Source organism: Mustela lutreola, chromosome 11 (assembly GCF_030435805.1).
Source record: "Mustela lutreola isolate mMusLut2 chromosome 11, mMusLut2.pri, whole genome shotgun sequence".
In the NCBI taxonomy this organism is placed as follows: Eukaryota; Metazoa; Chordata; class Mammalia; order Carnivora; family Mustelidae; genus Mustela; species Mustela lutreola.
In genome coordinates, this window is record NC_081300.1 from 13,659,993 (window position 1) to 13,680,562 (window position 20,570).

The window sequence follows — 20,570 nt, forward strand, 5'->3', positions numbered from 1 at the left end:
TGGCTCCTCCTCCCGGGGTCCCCACGCCTCCCGCAGGGACAGCAGGGACGACAGCCTGCGGCGGTCTCAGCAGTTTCTGGAGTCAGCATCCTCCGTCCCGCACCAAGACACTCCCGGGGGCGGCCTCCTCTGGGCGGCTCTCTGGTTTCTAAAAATGGCTTGGAGAGCCTGGGCGGGGTGGGGGATTCCTTCCTGAGGACCTGACGATGTCACAAACCGCCCCCCCCTCGCGGGTCCCAAGAACCTCCTTGGAGCCAGGAGATGCGACCCCGGGCGGCCCCTGCGCCCTCGAACCGCATGACCTTCCATCCCGGCTTCCACGTGAGGGTCTCATCCCAGGGCCACACTGGGGCCTGCGCCCCAACCTATTTTTGTCAAGTGCATATTTTCAAGCTTGCTTATTTACGGAGAAGCAGTCGGAGGCTGGATTTGGTCACAAGTCACCACCAGACTTGGGGACAGCAGGAGTCCTCTGTCCCCTCAACTCCTTCTCCAAAAAGGCCCGATTTCTAGGGAAGCCAAACTCTTTGTTCCATTGAATTCTGGAATCAGGGTGAGAATTTCCATCAATGAACCCGACTCAGCGAGTGGCCTCATTGCCTCACTCCTGGTGGGGGATGGCAGGTCGTCCCACTCCTGGTGGGGGATGGCAGGTCGTCCCACTCCTGGTGGGGGATGGCAGGTCGTCCCACTCCTGGTGGGGGATGGCAGGTCTCTGGGCGCAAAACCGCTGCTCAGCACCTTCGGTTTTCTTTGTAAGTCTATGTGCATGAATCCACCACTTCAAAACCTCATTCTCAGAGGGGCTGTGGCTTCCCCAGGCCACACTCAACAGGGAGATTACTTAGGGGTACACCAGGTTCGAGGAACGCAACTAGAAACTGTGCTCTCCATGGGTACAACTGAAGAAACAAGCATGCTTAACATCAGCCGCACAATTATAATTTCTACTTATTTTCCTAATCATCAACACCTAGATTTCCAGCATCAGGACACCTGGGTTCTCCTGGCTCCAGTTTTTTGTTTTTTTCTAATTCTGTTGAGACCTGGACCCTTCCCGTCTCACTCTTATTTCCCTCATCCAGTTTGAAACCACAGACGGCTAGAGGAGATGGAACTTTCTACAATTCTACCATTTGCTGCCTCTGCGCCCCTCATTCCTCCTCTCAATTCATTTAGCCGAAGGTTTCCCCCACCTCAGAGCTCAGAGTCAGGACCTCCCCGCTTCCCTAACCTCAGCAGCACCTGCCACCTGGCCCCTTTCTAATGGTCTGTCCTGACGGCAGACGCCTGCTTGACAATGTCCCTCCCCTGTGTCATCCATTTTCCTACATAGACAACAGGGGCAGCGGGCTCTGTGGCCAGAAGAAACATTCGTTTTTATTAGATCTTCCTGTCAGCCTAGAACGAGAGATGCTGTGTCTGTACCAGCCTATTCAATACAACTTTCTGCCATGAAGGGAATGTTCTCATCCAATATGGCGGCCAACTACTGAGCGCTGGTGTGGCTACTGAGACCGAATTTTAAATTTTATTTAAACATTTAAAATGTTTAACAGCTATTTTGAGGTATAAAAAGCATCCGTGAACAGCATATCAAGTGTTAAGATGGATGATTTGACATATATATCAGGATACCATTACCACAATCTAGACAACAAATAAACCTGTCAGGTCCAGAAATTTCCTCATGCCCATTTGTATCCCTCCATCCTTGCCCCCCACACTCAGGCAACCACTGATCTGCCTTCTCCAGTCTGTACTCTCTCTCTCTCTCTTTTTTTTTTTTTTTAAGATTTTATTTATTTGACAGAGAGAGATCACAAGAAGGCAGAGAGGCAGGCAGAGAGAAAAGGGGAAGCAGGCTCCCTGCTGAGCACAGCACTTGATGTGGGGCTCGATCCCAGGACCCTGGGATCATGACCTGAGCTGAAGGCAGATGCTTTAACCCACTGAGCCATCCAGGTACTCTGTACTCTTTCTTTTCTTTTCTTTTTCTTTTTTTTTTTTTTTTTTTTTGGTTTGGCTTCTTTTACTCAGCAAAATTACTTTGAGATCCGTCCATGTTGTCTGTTTGTTTCATTTTATTGCTGAAGAATATTCCATGGTTTGGAGACGTAATTTCACCTGTTGATGGATACTTGGGTGGTTTCCATTTTTTGGCTATGAACAAATAAAGCTGCTATGAGCGTTCTTGCACTGATCTTCATAAAGACCAACACTTTCACTTCTCTGGGGTAAATTCCTAAAAGCAGAACGGCTGGATCAGAGTAGGTGTTTTGTTTACCTTGCTAGAAACAGACAAACTTCTCCCAAGTGCTTGTACCATTGTCCACTCCTGCCAGTTCCTCTACAAACCAGCCAACAACTGGTATGGTCAGCCGTTTCACTTTAGTCATTCTAATGGGTTTGTCTCATTGCTGTGTGTGTTTTTTTTTTTTTAAGATTTTATTTATTTATTTGACAGACAGATATCACAAGTAGGCAGAGAGGCAGGCAGAGAGAAGAAGAGAAGCAGGATCCCTGCTGAGCAGAGAGTCCGATGCGGGGCTCGATCCCAGGACCCTGAGATCATGACCTGAGCTGAAGGCAGAGGCTTTAACCCACTGAGCTACATAGGCGCCCCTCATTGCCGTTTTAATTTTAGTTTTCCTGCTGCCTAATGATGGTGAACATCTTTTCATGGGTTTGATATTGGTATATCTTCTTAAGTAAAGTGTTCATATCTTTTGCCCATTTTGTAATATTTTTTTTGGTACTGAGTTTTGAGGGTTCTTTACATATTCTAGATGCAAGTCCCTTACCTTATCAAATACATGATGTGCAAATATCTTCTCCCAGTTGATGACTTGTCTTTTCATTTTCTGAGTGTTTTTCAAAGAGCAGAGTTTGAATTCGATGAAACCCAATTTATTAATTTATTGTTTCTTATGGATCGTGTTTTCAGTGTGGCACCTAAGAAATCTTTGCCTAGCCCAAAGTCACAAAGGTTTTCCCCCCTATGTTTTCTACTATAAATTTTATAGTTTTTGTCTTTACATTTAGATGTATGGTCCAATTTGAGTTAAATGGACCATTAAATGTACTATTTGGTATCTGGAGCAAGGTGGGGATTATTCATTTTTTTCCAATTGTTTCAAAACCATTTGTTGAAACGACTATCCTTTGTCCACTGAATCACCTTGTACCCTTATGGAAAATCAGTTTTGGGGGCGCCTGGGTGGCTCAGTGGGTTAAGCCGGTGCTTTCAGCTCAGGTCATGATCCCAGGTCCAGGGATCAAGTCCTGCATCCGGCTCCCTGGTCAGCAGAGAGCCCGCTTCTTCCTCTCCCTCTGCCTACTGCTCTGCCCACTTGTGCTCTCTCTGTCAAATAAATAAATATATACATCCTTAAAAAAAAAAAGAAAATCAGTTTTTGATACATGTGTGGGCCTATATCTGGACTCTCATATTCCACTGATGAATTAAAATTTAAACTTAAATAATGCCTGTGGCTAATGGCTACCAAATTGGACATTTCAGGTTTAAACTGTAAGCATCTCAGAACAGGTGCTATATATAAATCTCACCAGAGGAAACTTTTTGCTTTGCCTTAGGCACCAGAATAATTTTATCTGGACCTTCTTACCATATAACTGCTAAAGAGGAATTAAATTTTCACTGTTTCTCAGAAAACAGACTTCAATTTTCCTCTTCCAGCTTATTATTGGGTCTTTAAGGGCTGGAGGCCCAAAGAGACGGGGGAACTACAGGCTCTGAGGTCCCATGTTCCAATCCTGACTTAGCAACTTACTAGCTATGCAGCCATAAGCAAGCTGCTTCACGTTCCTTCCTCAGTTTCTGTATCTATAAAATGGGCATTGTGAGTATAACCTATTTCATAGGATTGTTTCAGAATTAAATAATGCATGGAGTGCTTAGGCAAATACCTAGTACATGATAAAGCCTTAAAGCTAGTCATTATTATTATTTCATGTGAAATAAAACACAGCAGCAGAAGCGGGAGACATTGTGTACTTTCTGAACCCCTCTGTCTTCAGAGACACTCTGCTGTGTTTTAGTGTGGGTCTCAAACACTCTAGCTTCGGTATATTCCATGGCTGTGCGGGTCCTGGGACCATTATACCCATTTGCAGATGAGAATTAAGGTACTTAAATATTTGTCCAAAATCAGTCAGCTACAGCAACTACCATTTGAGGCCTGAGCTGAAAACCTGGCTTACTTCTTCTTTTACTGCACATATATTTAAAAATACACTGATGAGGAACTCAGTCTTTTGTGTCCCAAATAAGGTTAAAGGAGTCATGTGGGGATGTCACTGCAGGCCCACAGTTACTACTGAATTAATTAATATTCCAGTAATACTGAACTTCAGAGAAGAGACTTTGCTATTCTGAAGAATGAGGACAGGGCGTCTAAATCCAGGTTTCCAGGTTTGTAAACTTTGTGCTTTTAACTTAATGATGTTCAAAGTCAATGGACCTCTGAGCAGCCTGGGAACTTCTGAGATGCCCCTGCTTGGGTCTCTCCTAGTCGGGCCAGGCTGTGCCCTGGAGTCTGCATGTCACGGGCCCCCAGATGGCCCTTGGGTGACACTGGGAGAAGCGCCATGACCCACGGCGCTCCTTGTCTGGCACCGGACCCTTCCAACTTCGTGTGCAACCAGGAATTACTGCCACATTAGCCAGAGCAAACACACCTCCGGCTTTCCCTTTCCCTCAGGTAGAAAGTCTGATTTAGGGGGAACAGGATTTCGCACCAGCTCAGCAGGCACAATGATTTATTTTCACCCGGGCCATACCCACTGTAGAGAAGCTCACTTTCGCTTTGCCATGTTTTTCCATATAGCCATACGGAAAACATGTCTGTCTTAACACTGAACAGATCCTTTGGTGTTGTGAAGCATCGGGACGTCACATCAACGTGCTGTGAGGAGGGTAGAGTGGGAGGAAGGTTCTGGAGACCCACAGGAAAAGCCCCTCTCTGGAGCTGAACTTCCTTTCCAGTGCCAAGCACAGATTTTCCATCCTGTGGGAAACGGATGGGATTAATGGTCTAGCCTATTGTCTTTTCTTCTACCAAGGCCCTGTGAAGGTCTGTGCGTTTGTGTTCCAGAAAGGAGTCCCATCTGCACCACGGAGGGACAGGCAGCACCTGCAAACCCGGCCTGGGGCCTGCGTTTTAAAACTGACTTACTTCTTCTTTTACAACGCAAGTCTCCAGAAATGAATGGGGGAGGAACTTGGCCTTTGTATCCCAAATAAGGTGGAAGAAGTTATGAGGGGATGTCACTGTTGGCCTGCAGTGTCTGTCTTCCGGGCAAGTAATAAATGGGGTTGGCGGTGGCCCAGCCCCTTGAAAGTGCCTGGTTGTCCCTACAAGGAAGGGACTTGAGAGCCCCCAGGGTCTATCCCCGCTGCCAAGTGATCGGTGCCAGCTGCAGGTCAAGAGATTTGCCACCACCAAGGAGTCCACTCCTGGCACACTGCTGACTGTTTAAGGAGGTGCCGAGGGCAACTGTTCTGTGTTGCCTCTGACGAGAATGACGACAGAGTGAAACCCTCTGACTGGTTTCCGTCTCCTAACATTCCCACGTTTCCATTTCATTGCAGCAGAAGGAATGAAGCACTCACAGAATCAAAAGACAAGGAGAAAATCTTTTCAAAGCTCCTCTCTGATAAAGGATTCATACCCAAGACATACACAGAACTCTTAAAACTCAACAGAAGGCGGCAAACAACCCAGTGTTTAAAAATCAGCAGAAGTCCTGAACAGACACCTACCAAAAAAGATGACAAGCAAGCCTGTGAAAGGCTGCTCCCCATCACAGCTCATTAGGCATCTGCAGGTTCATACGCAACACACCGCTGTGGGCAGACTAGAGTGACTGATAGCACCAAACGCCGGCGAGGATGTGGAACAACAGGAACTCCCGCAACATACAGGTGGGGATGCAAAATGGAAGCCAGACAAAATGGATGCCAGGTTGGCAGTTTCTTATAAAACGAAACACATCTTACCGTGTGGTTCAGTGATTATGCTCCTTGGCATTTTTCCAGAAGTTGAAAACGGACGTGCACACAAAACTTGCCTGTGGATGTTTAGGGCAGTTTTATTCATAATTGCCAAATCCTGGGAGCAACCACGATATGCTTCAGCAGGTGTGCGGATATATAAATTGTGGCCCATCCAGACACTGGATTGTTCGGCAAAAAAAGAAAAGAGTTATTATTTCATGAAAAGGCATGAAGGGACCAAAAATGCAACTTACTTTAGTGAACGAAGCCAATCATTCAGTCTCCATAGTTACTGAGTACCTTCTGCTAATCATTCTGTATGATTCCAACTATACGACATTCTGGAAAAGGCACAACCATGGAGATAATACAATGATCAGTGGTTACTGAGGGTGGGAGGGAAGGATGAAGAGGCAGAGCACAGAGGATTTTTAAGGAACTGTTCTATAGGATGCTACACTGGTCGGGGGCGCCTGGGTGGCTCAGTCACTTAGGCTCCTGCGGTTGGCTCAGGTCATGATCCCAGGGTCCTGGGATAGAAAACCACATCAGGGTCCCTGCTCAGTGGGGAGCCTGCTTCACCCTCTCCCTCTGCCTCAGACTTGTGCTTGCCCTCTTTCTCTCTCTCAAAAACCAAACCAAAACAAAACAAAAAAGACGGTCGATGCATGTCACACCTTTGTCAAAACCCACAGGATGTACAACACAGCCATGAACTCTAGTGCCATGAACTTTAGTAATTAAGGTATCACTATTGGCTCATCCATTAGAAAAAGGAAAGATATAAAATGCACGCATAGGATGATTACAATTTTATGGAATAGAAATAGCTAACACAACGCAATTGAATCCACAGAAAAGAGGCATTCCCAATTTTGGAAGGCGCTAACACAGGAAGGCCAGTTTTGAATAACAAAACATTCCTGAAGGAAATGGAAGGATGTGTTAGAGCTCCCTATATGCTAGGGCGGGCAGTGGCATTGAATGTATTAACCCGCACAGTGCCCCGTGACACCTGTTGTCTGTACCTACGGGTAAGGGAGCTCGCTCAGAGAGAGGCTCCAGCTCCCAGGCCGTCTTGGGATTCAAACAGGTGCGTGCCCATCACTAGGACACACTGCCTTAAAAAAAAAAAAAAAATTAGCAATTCGACTGAGTTCAAAACGCTGTGCAGGAACCGCTTTAAAACAAAGCTATAACATCACGTATTTGTTAGTAAACAGATCCTTCTGAAACGCTCGGAAAGTGCTTGCCTAGCGGTTTCAGCCTTGCCCCAGAAATCGAATTCCTGCTGCTCTGCTGATCAAGGTGAAGGCAAAGTTCGACCACTCACCTTTCTCTGGCTCCATAAATCCGCCGGTGCGGATCAGAGGTGGCTTCCCTGGAGGCCTCACTGCTCCTGCGGTGGCCCGGGGACTCTTCCGTCCCTGGCTGGAGTGAGGTTGATTGGTGACTTGTGGGGCAGGTGGGGGTCCCCGGGACCGAGCCTGGGGCGGGAGGCGGCGGCCACCCAGGACCCGGCTCGCAGTCGCGACAGCGCCCCCTGCCGGCCGCGGACGGCGCTCGCGCTCAGGCTCAGGCTGGTGCCGGCGGGAGCCAACCCCGGCCGCGCAGGGAAGGTCCTCTCTGCGCCCCCCGCTCCCCACCGCTCAGAAGCGGCCCACGACCACGCTGCGCACCCCCGGCCGACCCGGGGACGCGGTTTCCCCGGCCCGTCGGCTCCCTAAGTTCCCAGCAGCAGCTCCAGGCAAGCCTGGCGCCCGTGTCGCCGAGGGGGAGAGGCCCTCGGTCCCTTTCCCTGTCCGTTCCCCGGCCCGCGCCTGCCACGGTCCCCGGCCACCGCCACGGCCACGCTCCCCGGCCGCGACTCCGGACCCCGTCGGCGTGGGCCACTGATGGCCGATTCTTCCCGGGGCGGGGGGGGGAGTCGGGGGAGTATTTTTTTGCTCCTCGGGGCACACCCTCGATCTTCATCTTCGAGTTCTCCTGTCAACCTGCTTTGATGGCGCCGCTTTGCTCCCACTCGTCCCCGGACCGAACTTGGGTACTGCGTTCTGTAGGTCTGAGTTTGGGTCGGGGCGAGTCCGGGAACCTGTTTATTGGATGATGCGGCAGGGGATCCAAGGCCACACTTGGCGACAAACACTGGACTGGCACATGTCACTCAAGTGCCACAAACTCACGAATGAGCAGACGAACTCGTGACTGCCTTCCCCGCCTGCTTCTCCTCCTGCCTCCCCGCCTCCCCCTCTTTCACCGCTGCTCTGGCGAGCCCCACTGCCTTTGCCCCGGCCCAACACGCTCCCCCGCAGTGGTTCAGCTGCGCCGAGGTTTTCTTCGCCCTGTCTCACCCCTTCGCTAAGGAACATCCGACCTCCTGCTTCCAGGCCCCGTGAAAATGTTGTGGCCTTTGAAAACCCTTCCCCAGTTGTGGGCAGGCCGAGGTCACCTCTCCACCCTCCCTGTGATCCCGGGGCTGGTCACCAGGTCAGGCGCGAGTGAGAACCCCTTGCCACACTCTGAGGTCCCAGCCAAGGGATGTTTGCCAAGTGGCTGCTGAACTGTGCACAGGCCTCCCCATCAGATGCTGTTTTTGTGCCAAGGAAACAGAGCACCAAGAAGAGGGACAAATTCCTACACTCACACACTGAAACTTCAAAGACACTGGAAGGTGCATCTTTATTTAGATGAGGCTGATCTCTGTCGGGGGTCAGCAAGCTTCTTCCATAAAGACACAGACTGTCGCTATTTCAAGCTCTGTCCTAACTGTTCAACTTAGCTGTCCTAGGACAAAAGCTGCCGTAATAATACATAAATGAGTGGCTGTGTTCCCATGAGCTTTATTGGTAGACATTGAAATTTGAATTTCATGTAACTGTCACGTGCCATGAAGAGTTACTCTTTTTCAACCATAGACTCGTGGAAGAGCTTGATTTTTTTTTTTTTTTTTTTTTGACCGAAAGGCCTCGCAAATGAAAACTTATCACTACAAGCCGAGAAGAACGGAACAACGGCTGGACAGGGGTGAGGAGGAACAGAAAGGGCGCTCCCCCGAGATCCCTTGCAGCCAGAACTGTTTATGCCGCCATCTAGCGGTCAACTCCCGTGAGGTCGGCTCTGAGGGCTCTCCGCCCTCCCAGGACCTGGAAAACATTCTCCCCTCCCATCAGTTCAGGGCCACGGCTGGGGTTTGTGTTCCTGACCACACCCAACAAAGACTTCATGTCCGTTAAACCAAAAGTAAGGGTGAAGGCAAAGAACTCTAAACCTTCAAGAAACCTTTTAAAGTGAAAAAGCAAGCTTTAAGTCAGAATATTGAGACTAGTCCAATTTCTACTACCTTTTCCCAAGCAAGCACTCAGCTTTCGGGTAAGAAAAAGAAAGGTTGGAAGGGCCAGTTGTTCAAGATGACGGAGTTTAAGGCTGAGCCCGCCCATGAGTCCCGCTGGCCTGCAACACAGGAAGATCTGTACCATCACACAGCCATGCCTGCAAAAGTCCTGGGACATGGGCACAAAGAAGCGGAGGAGCCCAGTGGGGAAGATCCATGGGTTCCACTCCAGTGCGTCACTGAATTGCTCTGTGTCCTGCGTGGTTAGCCTTTGTGCCACTTCCCCAACTGTTAAAACAGGGCAAAACACCTACTTCAGAGAGTTGCTGGATGCTGAAATGAGCTAAGGGTATCTTGGCCTCAAGGTATCAGCTACCACAATGAATTTCTTGAGCACCTACTACGTATCAGACATTGAGTGCTCTCTATATTTTGCCAGTGAGATCCTTGTAACTGTCTTACAGAGTGAACTCTTTCCTCCATCCTGTAAACACGCCTGTATATATACACATAAGTAAATAGGTGTACTGTGGCTGGGTGGTGGTGTGGTGTGGAATCATGAAGGGTGTCAGCTCTTCCCCACGTTCATGTGATTTAAGCATCCAGTACACAACGGAGTGACCCTGTGACAAACCTGACCGAACCCTGATGTGCTGGCAAGAATGAGCACTGGGCAACTGTTAGGTAATGTGGTAGCATTCTTAGCATTTAGGAAGGCTTTCGGGGTGGGTGTAACCTGTCACTATTCCTGCCTGGAGGTGATCTTGCTGCCGTCACTCCTGGCCTTTGGATTGTTTGTGACTGATGGCAGCTGGTAGAGGGAGTGCCTGGGACCATCTACATGTTGGAGCTTCCGACAACCAGTGGTTACCTGTCTCTTCTGCTTGCCCTGCTACTTTATCTCGCCCATTTCTGAAGGTCTGTAAGTTTATAGCTAATGGAATATTCACATACTGCTCAATTTATCAAGACCCCTGAGGACAATGAAAAACTCGGAGCTCCAACAGGATATTTGCGCATGTTTAAAACCCCGGATGTTGGTGAGAGTTGCTGCTCCCTGAATGTACCTGAGATAGGCAAATGCTTAGAAGCTAGTTCCTAAAGTCCCGGGGTTTCCAATCTTTGCAAAGTTTCCCTCATCCCACATCTTCAAGTCCCTCAATGAGACACAGAAAAGAGATGTTCGGACCTACCAGGATCCCGGCCCTATCCTCTCTCAGAAACCCAGAGACCCCAGGGCCATTAAGACCATGGGTCTCTCTGCAGAGACGCACCTGTGAGGGCAGGCAGCGGCACGGGAGGTAAAGCACGAATCTGAAGCCTGGTCTTCACCATCGGTGTGTCTGTGGCACTCACTCCATTTGAACCTCGAGTTCCCAATCTGTGAGATGGGAAGGAGGAAGGTCCTACACCCTCCCCAGAGTGCTGACCAAGAAGCACGGGGACAAAGTGCAGAGGAAACCATCAGGCACCATCAGTGTGTTTCAAAGGTTTATAATAAACTTTGAATGTGATGACTGAAAGAGGAGATTGCTCAAATTACTTTTATGGCCAGCTTCCTGCGTTCTTTAAGGTTTGGGGCACAGGCTTACAATCTCAAATGTTTTCTGTCTTACGTTCAGTTTTCTCTAAATTAGGTCAGTGAGAAAGAACATCTGCTGGCTTGCATTGTCCTTGTCCCCCACCAGGTGGCGCTGCTTCCCAGTTAGCAATTTCTTTTGGCGAGAGGCTGGCTGAGACCTCCTTTTACATGGATCAAGTTGGAGCTGCAAGAAGAAAAAGAAAAAAAAAAAATGAAGAACCACCCAGCTCCCCCACCGCACGCCCCCACCCCACCCAAATTCCAAGTGAGCAAAATGGGACCTGGGGGTAAGAGCGCTGGTGACGGAGAACTGCAGTCACTGCCCAAGGGGTACACTGCCGGGTGGAGGGTCTCCGATGCCTCCATAGTGATGTGCCCCAACTTCCAGAGCACACAGGAGGAAGCCTCCAGGCCTGTGCTCCCAAGATGGACAGAGTCTGCACACACGCACACAGCTCAGGCAACGTGTCCCCACTCCCATCCAGAGGCCTCTCATTTTTCAAAAGAAGAATTTAAGAATTTGGTTCATGTCTCAAGGTACAGCCGGGAAAGTCACTTTTGCATGTTATGAGCACAAGAGCTGCAAACTGTAAGCAGTGATGCAATGCTGATGTCGGACCGGCCTTCGGCATCCAGACCGCACCGGCCAATGTGCTAACGGGCGTTCTCTGGGAAAGGACAGTGCTGCCCTCTGTGCACGATCAGTGTAAAGGGGACCTTGAGTGGACCCCTGCCTCTCAGCCCTTGGACACTAGAGTCCATTCTCGTCATAGCTGGTCCCCCGACACCCCTCCCCCAGCCGCCAGTCCCCCACCATGCCAGGAAGGTCCAGAGACACGGTGACCATGTCTTCCTCATTCCCCCACACCTCATTTCCCTGAAAATAAATGGGCCCTCCTGTGGGGCGCCGGGGTGGGGAAAGTCAGCATTTTTCTTTATTCTTTTGAGATGAAGTGATCGAAGGGTTATGGGGTTGAGCTACTGCCCCAGCTTGCCTCCATTTGGTTTCACGGCCTTAACCTTAGAGATCTTTTGTAATCAGTATGTAGAATTGAAAAAAGGTGTCTTCCAAGCTCAAATGGACAACGCTCTTAAGTACTAGATGCTACCTGTCAAAAAAAAAAAAAAAAAAGATTATTTTACACTGTGCTTTAATCTTTATGGAACCTTCTCAGAAAGATGTGATTTTTAGCACTTACATAAAAAAGTAAATGTGGATTTGCCTTCTACTCCAGTGTCAAATAATCGGGACTGGGCCACTCAGCCCAGGGCCGCCGTCATTTGGTAAGCTCTCCAACGAGAGCTGATTTTTGAGGACAAGGAATATTTTGGTTTTTGTCAGTGGACAGAGCTGAAGTAGCTCATCGCAACATAAGAACGAACCATGTTGCTAGGTCCCCAGTCCTGCCGCCCTCCTCCCGGACTCTGCTCTTTCCTGCCTTCAGGTCTCCTCCCCGACAACCTCCATCCTCCTGGTCCTCAAAAGCAAATTCAACAGGCATCCAAGTGCCTTCTTGGTGCTATTTCCCAAAGTTGGGCCTTTTGCTTATATTAAAATACAGTCTCGTTTTCTCTTTGGGGAAAATGAAACTCAAGAGGCCCCAGGTTCCTTCCACTTGCCTCCTCTGGCCCTGCTTCTCCTCCTGCCTCACCCACACCCTAACCAGTCTCCGAACGGCCAGACCTTCCGCCTCCACCAGCCAAGTTTCTGTAAATACCAGAGTCAACATGTTCCTCCTCTACTGAAAACCGGGAAACTTCCAATGTAGCCTTCCATCAGCTTCAAAACCTCCAGCCTGAGTCTGGTTTATCTCTTGAACCACAAACCTCACACCTCTTCTAGAATGTTCCCTCTCCCACACCTGCCTTCATCTCCTCCTCCCACCCCAGCCACCAAACACTGTCCCTTACGATCCCGTGCCCCCGCCCACGGGGACCCTCAAGACCCGGCCCTCTGCACACCCCCTGCACAGAGTCACCGCTCGCCGGCCTCCCGCGAGCCGAGCCTTCCGGGGTGCCACCGCGTCCGCCCGGGAGGGTGTCGCTACGGACTGTGCGGGGATGCGGTCCGCGTGAGCGCAAACTCTCGGAAAACCATCTGGCAAAGTCCTGGAAAACTGAGGATTTGGGTGGGGCTTACAGCCCGGCACTGGCACTCCTGGATTTGAAGCCTGGAGAACCGTCACACGCACGAGCCGGGAGACTCCTGCCAAAACGCGCCCGCGGGAGCAAAAATCGAAAACCGCCCGAGTGTGGACAGAACGGCTACACTGTGCGTGTGCGCTTTTCCCCTCTGCAAGGTAGTGAACATGAATAAGCCGCGGGACATCAGGCCCGCCACACCCGATGAGCAGGGACAGTCACAGAAGACTACCCGCGAGCGGCCTTTTCTGCGAAGCTCAGGAGAGAGCGAGCCAGTGTGGTGGGGGGAGGAGGGCGGAAGGGGCGAGGGGGTTAGACGGCGTCGGGCAACAATCCAGTTTCAGACAGTGGGCTCCTGGGGCAGCGGAGGAAGGAGGAGAAGGGACAAGGGACAGGCAGGGGACACAGGTGGCAACACGGTGGCCTGGGCACTAACTGGCAGGCGGTTCCTCACGAGGGCCCGAGCGCAGGTGCATCTGCTGGCTGAGGGGGGAGCCGGCTCCAGCGGCTGCTCAAACTCACTGTCCGAATGGGCCCGGAGGGAGGGAACACTCAGAAGGTGGCTCCGGACAATTGGGCCACCAGTCCTGCCTCGTGCACCCGAGCCCCTGCGCGCCCACGGCTGGGAGTGCTGGGGGAGCACAGAGGGGTCTGGGTCGGCCCCGGGTCACCACCGCTAGGCGGGACCGAGCTGTGCACCCCCGCGAGGCCAGAGTCTCCCTGTGAATTACTCCGTGTGCAGAAACGGACTAGAGACTGGGTTGGAGAAGACAGAACTGGGGGGACACAAGCTACTCCATACTGTCCTCACAGCTGCCTGGAAAACACAATCGTCGTAAATCCGAGAGAGTAAATCAGGTCCCCTGCACCTGCGGGGCGGGGAGCCTCCATCGGAAACAGCCCTGGGCACACAGCGCAGGCCCCGGGGACAGAAACACAGGCTCTCCTTCCAGTGTCACACAGGCGACCTACAGAGTAAGACTGGGGGGTGGGGGTCGGGGAAGAAACTCAAGAACATCCAAATGGTAAAAAAACAAACAAACAAAAAACTTGGGGATTCACCGCCCCACATTACAGGGGAAATGGGGTGATTCTTTAAAAAGAAAAATCAAATCACCACATGTGCGGTCCTCCTCTCTTCACTTTAACACAAGGTGCAATAAACCACAATTCTTAAGCTGTTTTTCATTTTTTTTATTGCTGTTAATTCAAGGAAAAAGGGTTGCATAAAATCCAATCTGTTCTAGAAATATAAGTGGCCTTTCCAGTACATAACATTTCAAATATCAAAGTATATGGTAAACATACAAATAAGGAGAAGGTAACATACCTCCTATGTACAGTACAGTATTTTAAATCATAAAATAAGCTCCATGAAGTACAACTGGCAAGGGATTCACAATGCGGTCCGCACGTGGCTTATCAAAACTCTCACCGGAACAACTCAACTGCAGCTTAACAATTAATTTAATAATGTGGTCCAAAAATACCCAGATCAAATAAAATATATTTAATCAAAATAATTTCCTTTACTTGAACTTTTCTTTTTAAATTAAAGCTTTCATCTACCCCTGCATCCCCCGCCCCTTTCCCCTTTAGCTCCCACCCTGAAAATTAGTTTCAAAATGTACATTGCTGCTATAAATATAAATGCTACCTAGGAAGCATTAAATGAAGCTTCTTTTGTCTTCAAGTTTTTCCTTTTATCTAGCAATCTGTTAGGCTTCTGCACCAAGACCAAATATTTAAGTCCCTCTGCTGTACACCGACGTTACTCCACACAACAAAAACCTATCCCTTCTGCTCTGTACTGAGGAATGGGAAAACGAAACCGGCCCGACCCTATCTCAGACTATACAGTGGTAGTTGCTCACTGCTGTTGAACGCAGCAGTTCCAAAAATACACCCAGTCTTCCAGATAATCTCAGTGCACTTTAGGAAATCAAAAATTACCTGGAAGCAATTTAGTACATAGATTGGCTTTAAAAAAAAGTTTTTTTTTAAAAACAGCAGCATTAAACTTAGTGACATGACACTGACATGATTAATACCATCTTTACACACTCAGAATTCAGTCTTTCACATTATAATTAAGCATAGTGGTAAACTTATCAAAGTGACTTTGCTACGAGAGATGGGTTAGGGAACAAACCTGACTTTTGCAGAAACCACAGCTTCTGCTCAGATTGCAATAAACCATACACATTTTTAAACACAACGTAACACTGCTACAGTTGGTGTGAGAAAAGAAGAACTCTTTACTCAGGTAGTGTCTCTTTAGCACGACACAGTGGTAGACTACAAATAAGATCGGCTGTCGACTTTCATTACACACAGGCACACAGAACAACACTCACACTAGTTTGTTTACTTTATTATGTCTCTCTGAAGCAACAGGCTAAAAAAGTATGATGAAGTAAAAAGTTTTTTGGGTTTTTTGTTTTGTTTTTATTTTTTTATTATTATTTTCTTTTTTATAAGAAAAAGCTCTTTGTCCTCTTCAGATTTCGTATTTTTTTTGTTTCATATGGTTTTACTTCTTCCACTCTCTTCCACTAACTTTAATTTTAATTTGGACCACAAGCACTGCATATATGTGTTTACGGGATGCTGTTTGGGACATATATACACACAGTTCAGGGGACTTGATGTGTCCTTTCACAGGAAGGTGAAACATTCCACCCTCAATTTATAGGAAGGGCAGGTCATGGAAGTGTAGACCGATGCATGGCCAACTGCCCTGGCCACGGGTCACTGGAAGGAGGGTGGCGGGGTGATGTGTGTCCTTTAGGGTGAAAGTGAGAAGAGTGCAGAAGAAGCAAAGTTTCTCTTTTTCAAAACCATATGACTATCACCAGTGTTGTAAAAAAAGGTCAAATACACAGTTTTAAAGATTCAGTAAACATTGCACACAGCAAGTATTCAGTGTAAAAAAAAAAAAAAAAAGCAAACCTTTTCCTTTTGATAGTTTGTCTGGAGGTTTAAATGACATGTATCATACAGATAAGCCTGTTGTTGAACCAGGAGACCAGAGGCTCAAAAGCAATGCATCTTTTTTGTTTTGGACATCGGTACAAGAGAAATGAAAAGTCCCAACTGCATAGAAATCTAGGAAATGTATAGACAAAGAAACACAAACAAAATACCTTTCCTTTCCTCCCCTCCACACCCCACCATGACTCCCCAACACGTCAGGGTATTAAGCAGTCAAGCTTTACTTGTTTCAGTCTGCAGAATCCAACGTATCATTAGAAGGGGGGAGGGGAGGTGCGTATCTCAGTCTGTAAGTGCCTAAAACGGGAAAACAGAACTGCTAAGTCACTGCTTACAAGGCAAGGCATCACAAACCACAAGACAGCAAACGGCATGCTCGGCAGAAGGCAGCATCCTCCGCACTACTACGATTCCAAAACGGGGAAATAAACTACCTTCAAAAAGTAGTATGAAGTTTGTGCTTTAAGCTCAACCTAAAGCTATCAAACTCGACCTTCCTGTAAAAATGCCAAGTATACACTCACAATTCAAGCTTTTGTGTGTGTGTGTGTGTGTGTGTGTGGTGAGATTTGGCAAAACGACAAAAGCCAAATCCAGGCGAAAAAGAACAGTCTGGTGTCTCCGCTGAATGTGTGGTCTTACGCAGACTCATCTAAGAACGTTTTCTTGTTTCTGGTGGTAATAACATTAAACAGAGTTCAAATAATTCCCTTATTCCCAGACCAGTGCTTAAATATTTTGTCCCTTAAAATGCAACAGCATTTTTTTTTTTTTTGGAAGCATCTGCTGGGAGGGAAAGGGGGCATGAGGGAATGTGTGTGAGGCCAGCTGGCCAGGCACCGATCCACTCCAGAGAAACTAGAAATCACATGTTGTCAGAGGACCACGTGACTTCCTACATCTTCAGTATCTGAAAAGTCTGCTTACTCTAGGCAACAGGATTATAGCTTAAAAAAAAAGTGCTGCAAGCAAGAGATTTGACATATATAACGCAAATCCCCATGGTACTCCTTCCAAAGTGCCTCAGTGGTTTTATGCTTTCCTTGGAAACTGAATTCCTCTCCCCTTCCTTGCGCTGCGTGCCCTAGGTCTACACTAGGTCTTCCCACTTGCATTTCGGGATTCGTTACCGAAAGCACAACACCCATAAGGGAACACACACCAGCTCTTGCTGCCACACCGGGGCCACCGTGCTCAGTAAGGCAGGGAGAAACGGGCACACTCAAAAACAAGTCCTCTGGGAGCTCTCATGATTACCTTGTTGACTGGCCTCCATGGACGACTGCTTGCACTCCTGTGCGTAGTGTCCGCTCACGCCACAGTTGTAACATGACACGTTCCCGTTCTTCTTGGGCCCCGAAGCGCTCGTGTTGGCAACTACGTTCGGTGCCGGGTAGACGGGATAGAACCTCCCGAAGCCCGCCATCTGCTGCAGGCCGTAGTTGGCTTGGCTCCCCATGACCGGGTCATGCACCAGCCCGTTTGCGTACGGAGTCTGAGGCAGAAAGAAAGGAAGTTGGTTTCCGTTGCTCTGATGTGCTTGGTTGAGGTAGCTGCCATTGCAGAGGGACGGCAGAGTGAAGAACGACGGGACTCGGTACATCGGTCCGGGCATCGGGTTGGGATAGTAGTAGCTGTTCAGCTGCAGGCTCCCGTTGGTCCCGCAGCTGCACCTGCGCCCGCACGAACCGCAAGGGCCCGAGCCCACCTGCTGCGGCGGCAACACCGTCCCGTTAGCGTTCGTGTTTCCCACCGCACTGATGTAGGACGTGCTGTCACTCTGCGCAGTGCTGTGTGTCAAAGCGGGGCTCGGGCTGGGGGCGGGGCCCGGGGTGTGGGTGGGGACGGCGGGCGGCCCGGCGGGCGGGGCCTGGCTGAGGCCCGCCCCCGCCGACGGGGCCGACGTGGCCGCCGGGCTGAGCACGCTGGAGCTCTGGCTGGGCAGCACGCTGGCGGCGAGGGGCGAGCCGGGCAAGGTGTAGGAAGCTGGTGGCTGGGCGGCTGACAGGCCGGCTGCTGGAAGAACTACCTTCACATTGGTAGGCTGAGGGACGGTCCCCGTGTTTCCCTCGATTTGAGGCACCATTTGATTGAGTCCTACCACCTGGGATGCAGATTTTGTGATGGGGTCCGTGGTAGCAACAGGAGATCCCGGAAAACTACCTGGGCTGTGGACAGGAAGAAAGGCAGTGTTTGGTGATCCAATGCTCAGACTCGCGGGGGGCTGCTGTGGGATGTTAACTGGGCAACTCTCTGAAGACCCCTGTGGGGGTGGCAACTTTAGCCTCTGGATTGTGAGGTGTAAAGCGGGGGCGCTGCTGTGGGGGAGGAAGGCTGACGGAAGAGGTAAAGGGGAAGCCAGTAATTCAAGGTGTTTTTCGGATTCTCCAGTAGAAGCTGCTGGCCCCAGGATTCCAACAGGGGTAGAATTTGTGGATTCCCTTATTGCGGAAATAGCAACAGGACTGGGAACGAGCATCCCTATTGTCTTGCCATCAGCAGATTTGGGTGGAGGAACAACAACGTCAGACTTCTGGGCACCATTGTGCATGACACAGTGTAAAGTTGGCATAAAAGAAATATGCTGATACTTGGGTGCGGTTAGGGGATCTTCTAAAAGGCCTCCGTTGTCGCTTCCTAATGAAGCAATCTGAACAGGTGGCTGGACAGTGACGGTCTGGTTGACAGAACCATAGCCTGTAAACCTGGTTGTTGACGGATTCCCAGAATCCTCAGAATTGCTGTCTGTGTCTAAGGGAAACATATAAATAGATGTTAAAGCATGCATCACTCCCATCCCTTGCTAGAAATAAATTTTATCTTTTTTTTTAACTTTTATTTTACATTTTATTTTTTTAAAAGTAGCTTCTATGCCCAGAGTGGAGCCCAGTGTGGGGCCCGAACTCATGACCCTGAGATCAAGACCTGAGCTGAGATCAAGAGTCGGACGCTTAACCACCTAAGCCACCCAGGTGCCCCAAATTTTAAGTGTATCTAAAATGAACTCTGAAGTTTATAACTGGAGGAGATATGTCCCTCAGTTTCCTGACCACCAAGTTGAACTCATTTAATTTTTTACTTCCTATGGACTTCATTTAAGAAATACAGAGATTCTGTTAAAGGCAAAACTATGGTGACAATAAAAAGACCAGTGGACGCCAGGGGTGGGGAGTTGAGGGCAGAGATGAAGAGGCAGAGCACAGGGGGCTTTCGGGGTGGTGATAAGACATTATACATTCGTCCACTGCCACTGAAGGTGTAACCACCAAGAATGAACCCTTAGGTCACTGTGGGCGCTGGGTGATAATAACGTGTCAACGGATGTTCATGCTCGGTAAAAAGTGCACCACTCCAGTGAGTGCTAGTGATTAACGGGGCAGACTGTCTACGCGGTGGCAGTACAGGGGAAAGTTCTGTAGTACCTCCCTCTTCATTTTATCGTAAACCAAAGACTGCTCTAAAAAGATTAAGTCTTTACAAAACAAACAAACAAACAAAACCAAACCATGGAAAGATAAGCAACAAAAAGTTAACTGGAGACTGAATGAAGCACAACATAAACAGAGAGCTTTATTTAATAGCACATTACTAAGAAAAGGATTGGGTCTTTTTAACTTTAATCAATTTTAAGCAATGCACTTGATCTGTATTCTGCACTGCCAAACCCAAGGTCTTCACATGGGTCTCACACACATGATACCATTTAAAGGAGCTCAGTTACAAGACTATCCTTCACCCAGGCATCTAGCACTAGGGAACGGAAGAGAATGGAATAAATATCTGGTAAATATTCGTACTCTGACATATTTCAGTGGGAAAAAGAACATTTAAAGCCCCTAGGATAGTCATAGACCAAATGGTGCTGGAGCACAAGCAGCGAGACAAACACGAGAGTGCCGCCATTTCTCCCGTGGCAAAACAGCAAAGTGGCAAATCCAAAATTACACTTTATATGGTATTACTGCTGCAATCTGCTCTTAGGGCTGTATGTAGAAATAGCTTCAATCTAGACTTCCCTTGGGTGTCTTGACTTCTGGTATAAAGAGGGCAAAAGGTAAGGTCTAGACCACAACAGGTAGGTATTATAAACCCAGATACTGCAGTAATTCGTAGAGAAACCATGCAATTAAATGTAGTGCCTATTTTAACTTTTTTTTTTTTGCTCATAAATACAAGCAGAACTGCATCATATACTGAAAAATGTTTACACATTAAGGTAACTGCTAGCAATACTCAGCAAAGATGTTAAAAAACTTCTGAAACAATACTAAAAACAAATCATACTAGTAGTCTTTCTCAAGAAAAGTTAAACAGAACCTGCTTAATGACAAAGGATGTCAATAGTGTTACTGAATCGATTATAACAATTTAGGAAGAAGAGTTTCAATATATGAGTAAGTGATTCTAGCATAAACTTCCCTGAGTAACTGAGGTATTTCTTCCTAAACACTTCAAAACAAAATGTATCCAAAAATTAGTAACTTATTCAAGGCATTTTATCT

At 48.5% G+C, this 20,570-nt stretch overlaps 1 protein-coding gene and 1 long non-coding RNA gene across 7 annotated transcripts in view; both read right to left on the reverse strand.

Annotated features, from left to right (window-relative positions):
* Window positions 1-1,982: 1,982 nt before the first annotated feature.
* Window positions 1,983-8,251, reverse strand: LOC131811628 (uncharacterized). Its single transcript, XR_009346021.1, has 2 exons — window positions 6,023-8,251; window positions 1,983-5,030 (listed from the first exon to the last, which is right to left on the reverse strand). It is a non-coding gene; the product is annotated as an uncharacterized LOC131811628 (long non-coding RNA).
* A 2,577-nt stretch (window positions 8,252-10,828) lies between these two features.
* ZCCHC2 (zinc finger CCHC-type containing 2) overlaps window positions 10,829-20,570 on the reverse strand; it is a 67,473-nt gene continuing 57,731 nt past the window's right edge. The window contains exons 13-16 of one of the 6 annotated variants that reach the window (XR_009346144.1): window positions 17,326-18,819; window positions 16,221-16,365; window positions 11,953-12,041; window positions 10,829-11,116 (exon numbers count right to left, since the gene is read on the reverse strand). Coding sequence is in view for 1 of the 6 variants with exons in the window: in XM_059140833.1 (XP_058996816.1) it covers window positions 16,298-16,365; window positions 17,326-18,819 (1,562 nt within the window). In the remaining 5 variants the exon portion in view is untranslated. Of the gene's footprint in view, window positions 11,117-11,213; window positions 12,042-14,253; window positions 16,366-17,325; window positions 18,820-20,570 lie in introns of those variants that run through there. The other 5 variants (XR_009346143.1, XR_009346147.1, XR_009346146.1 and 2 more) reach the window with 5 other exon arrangements.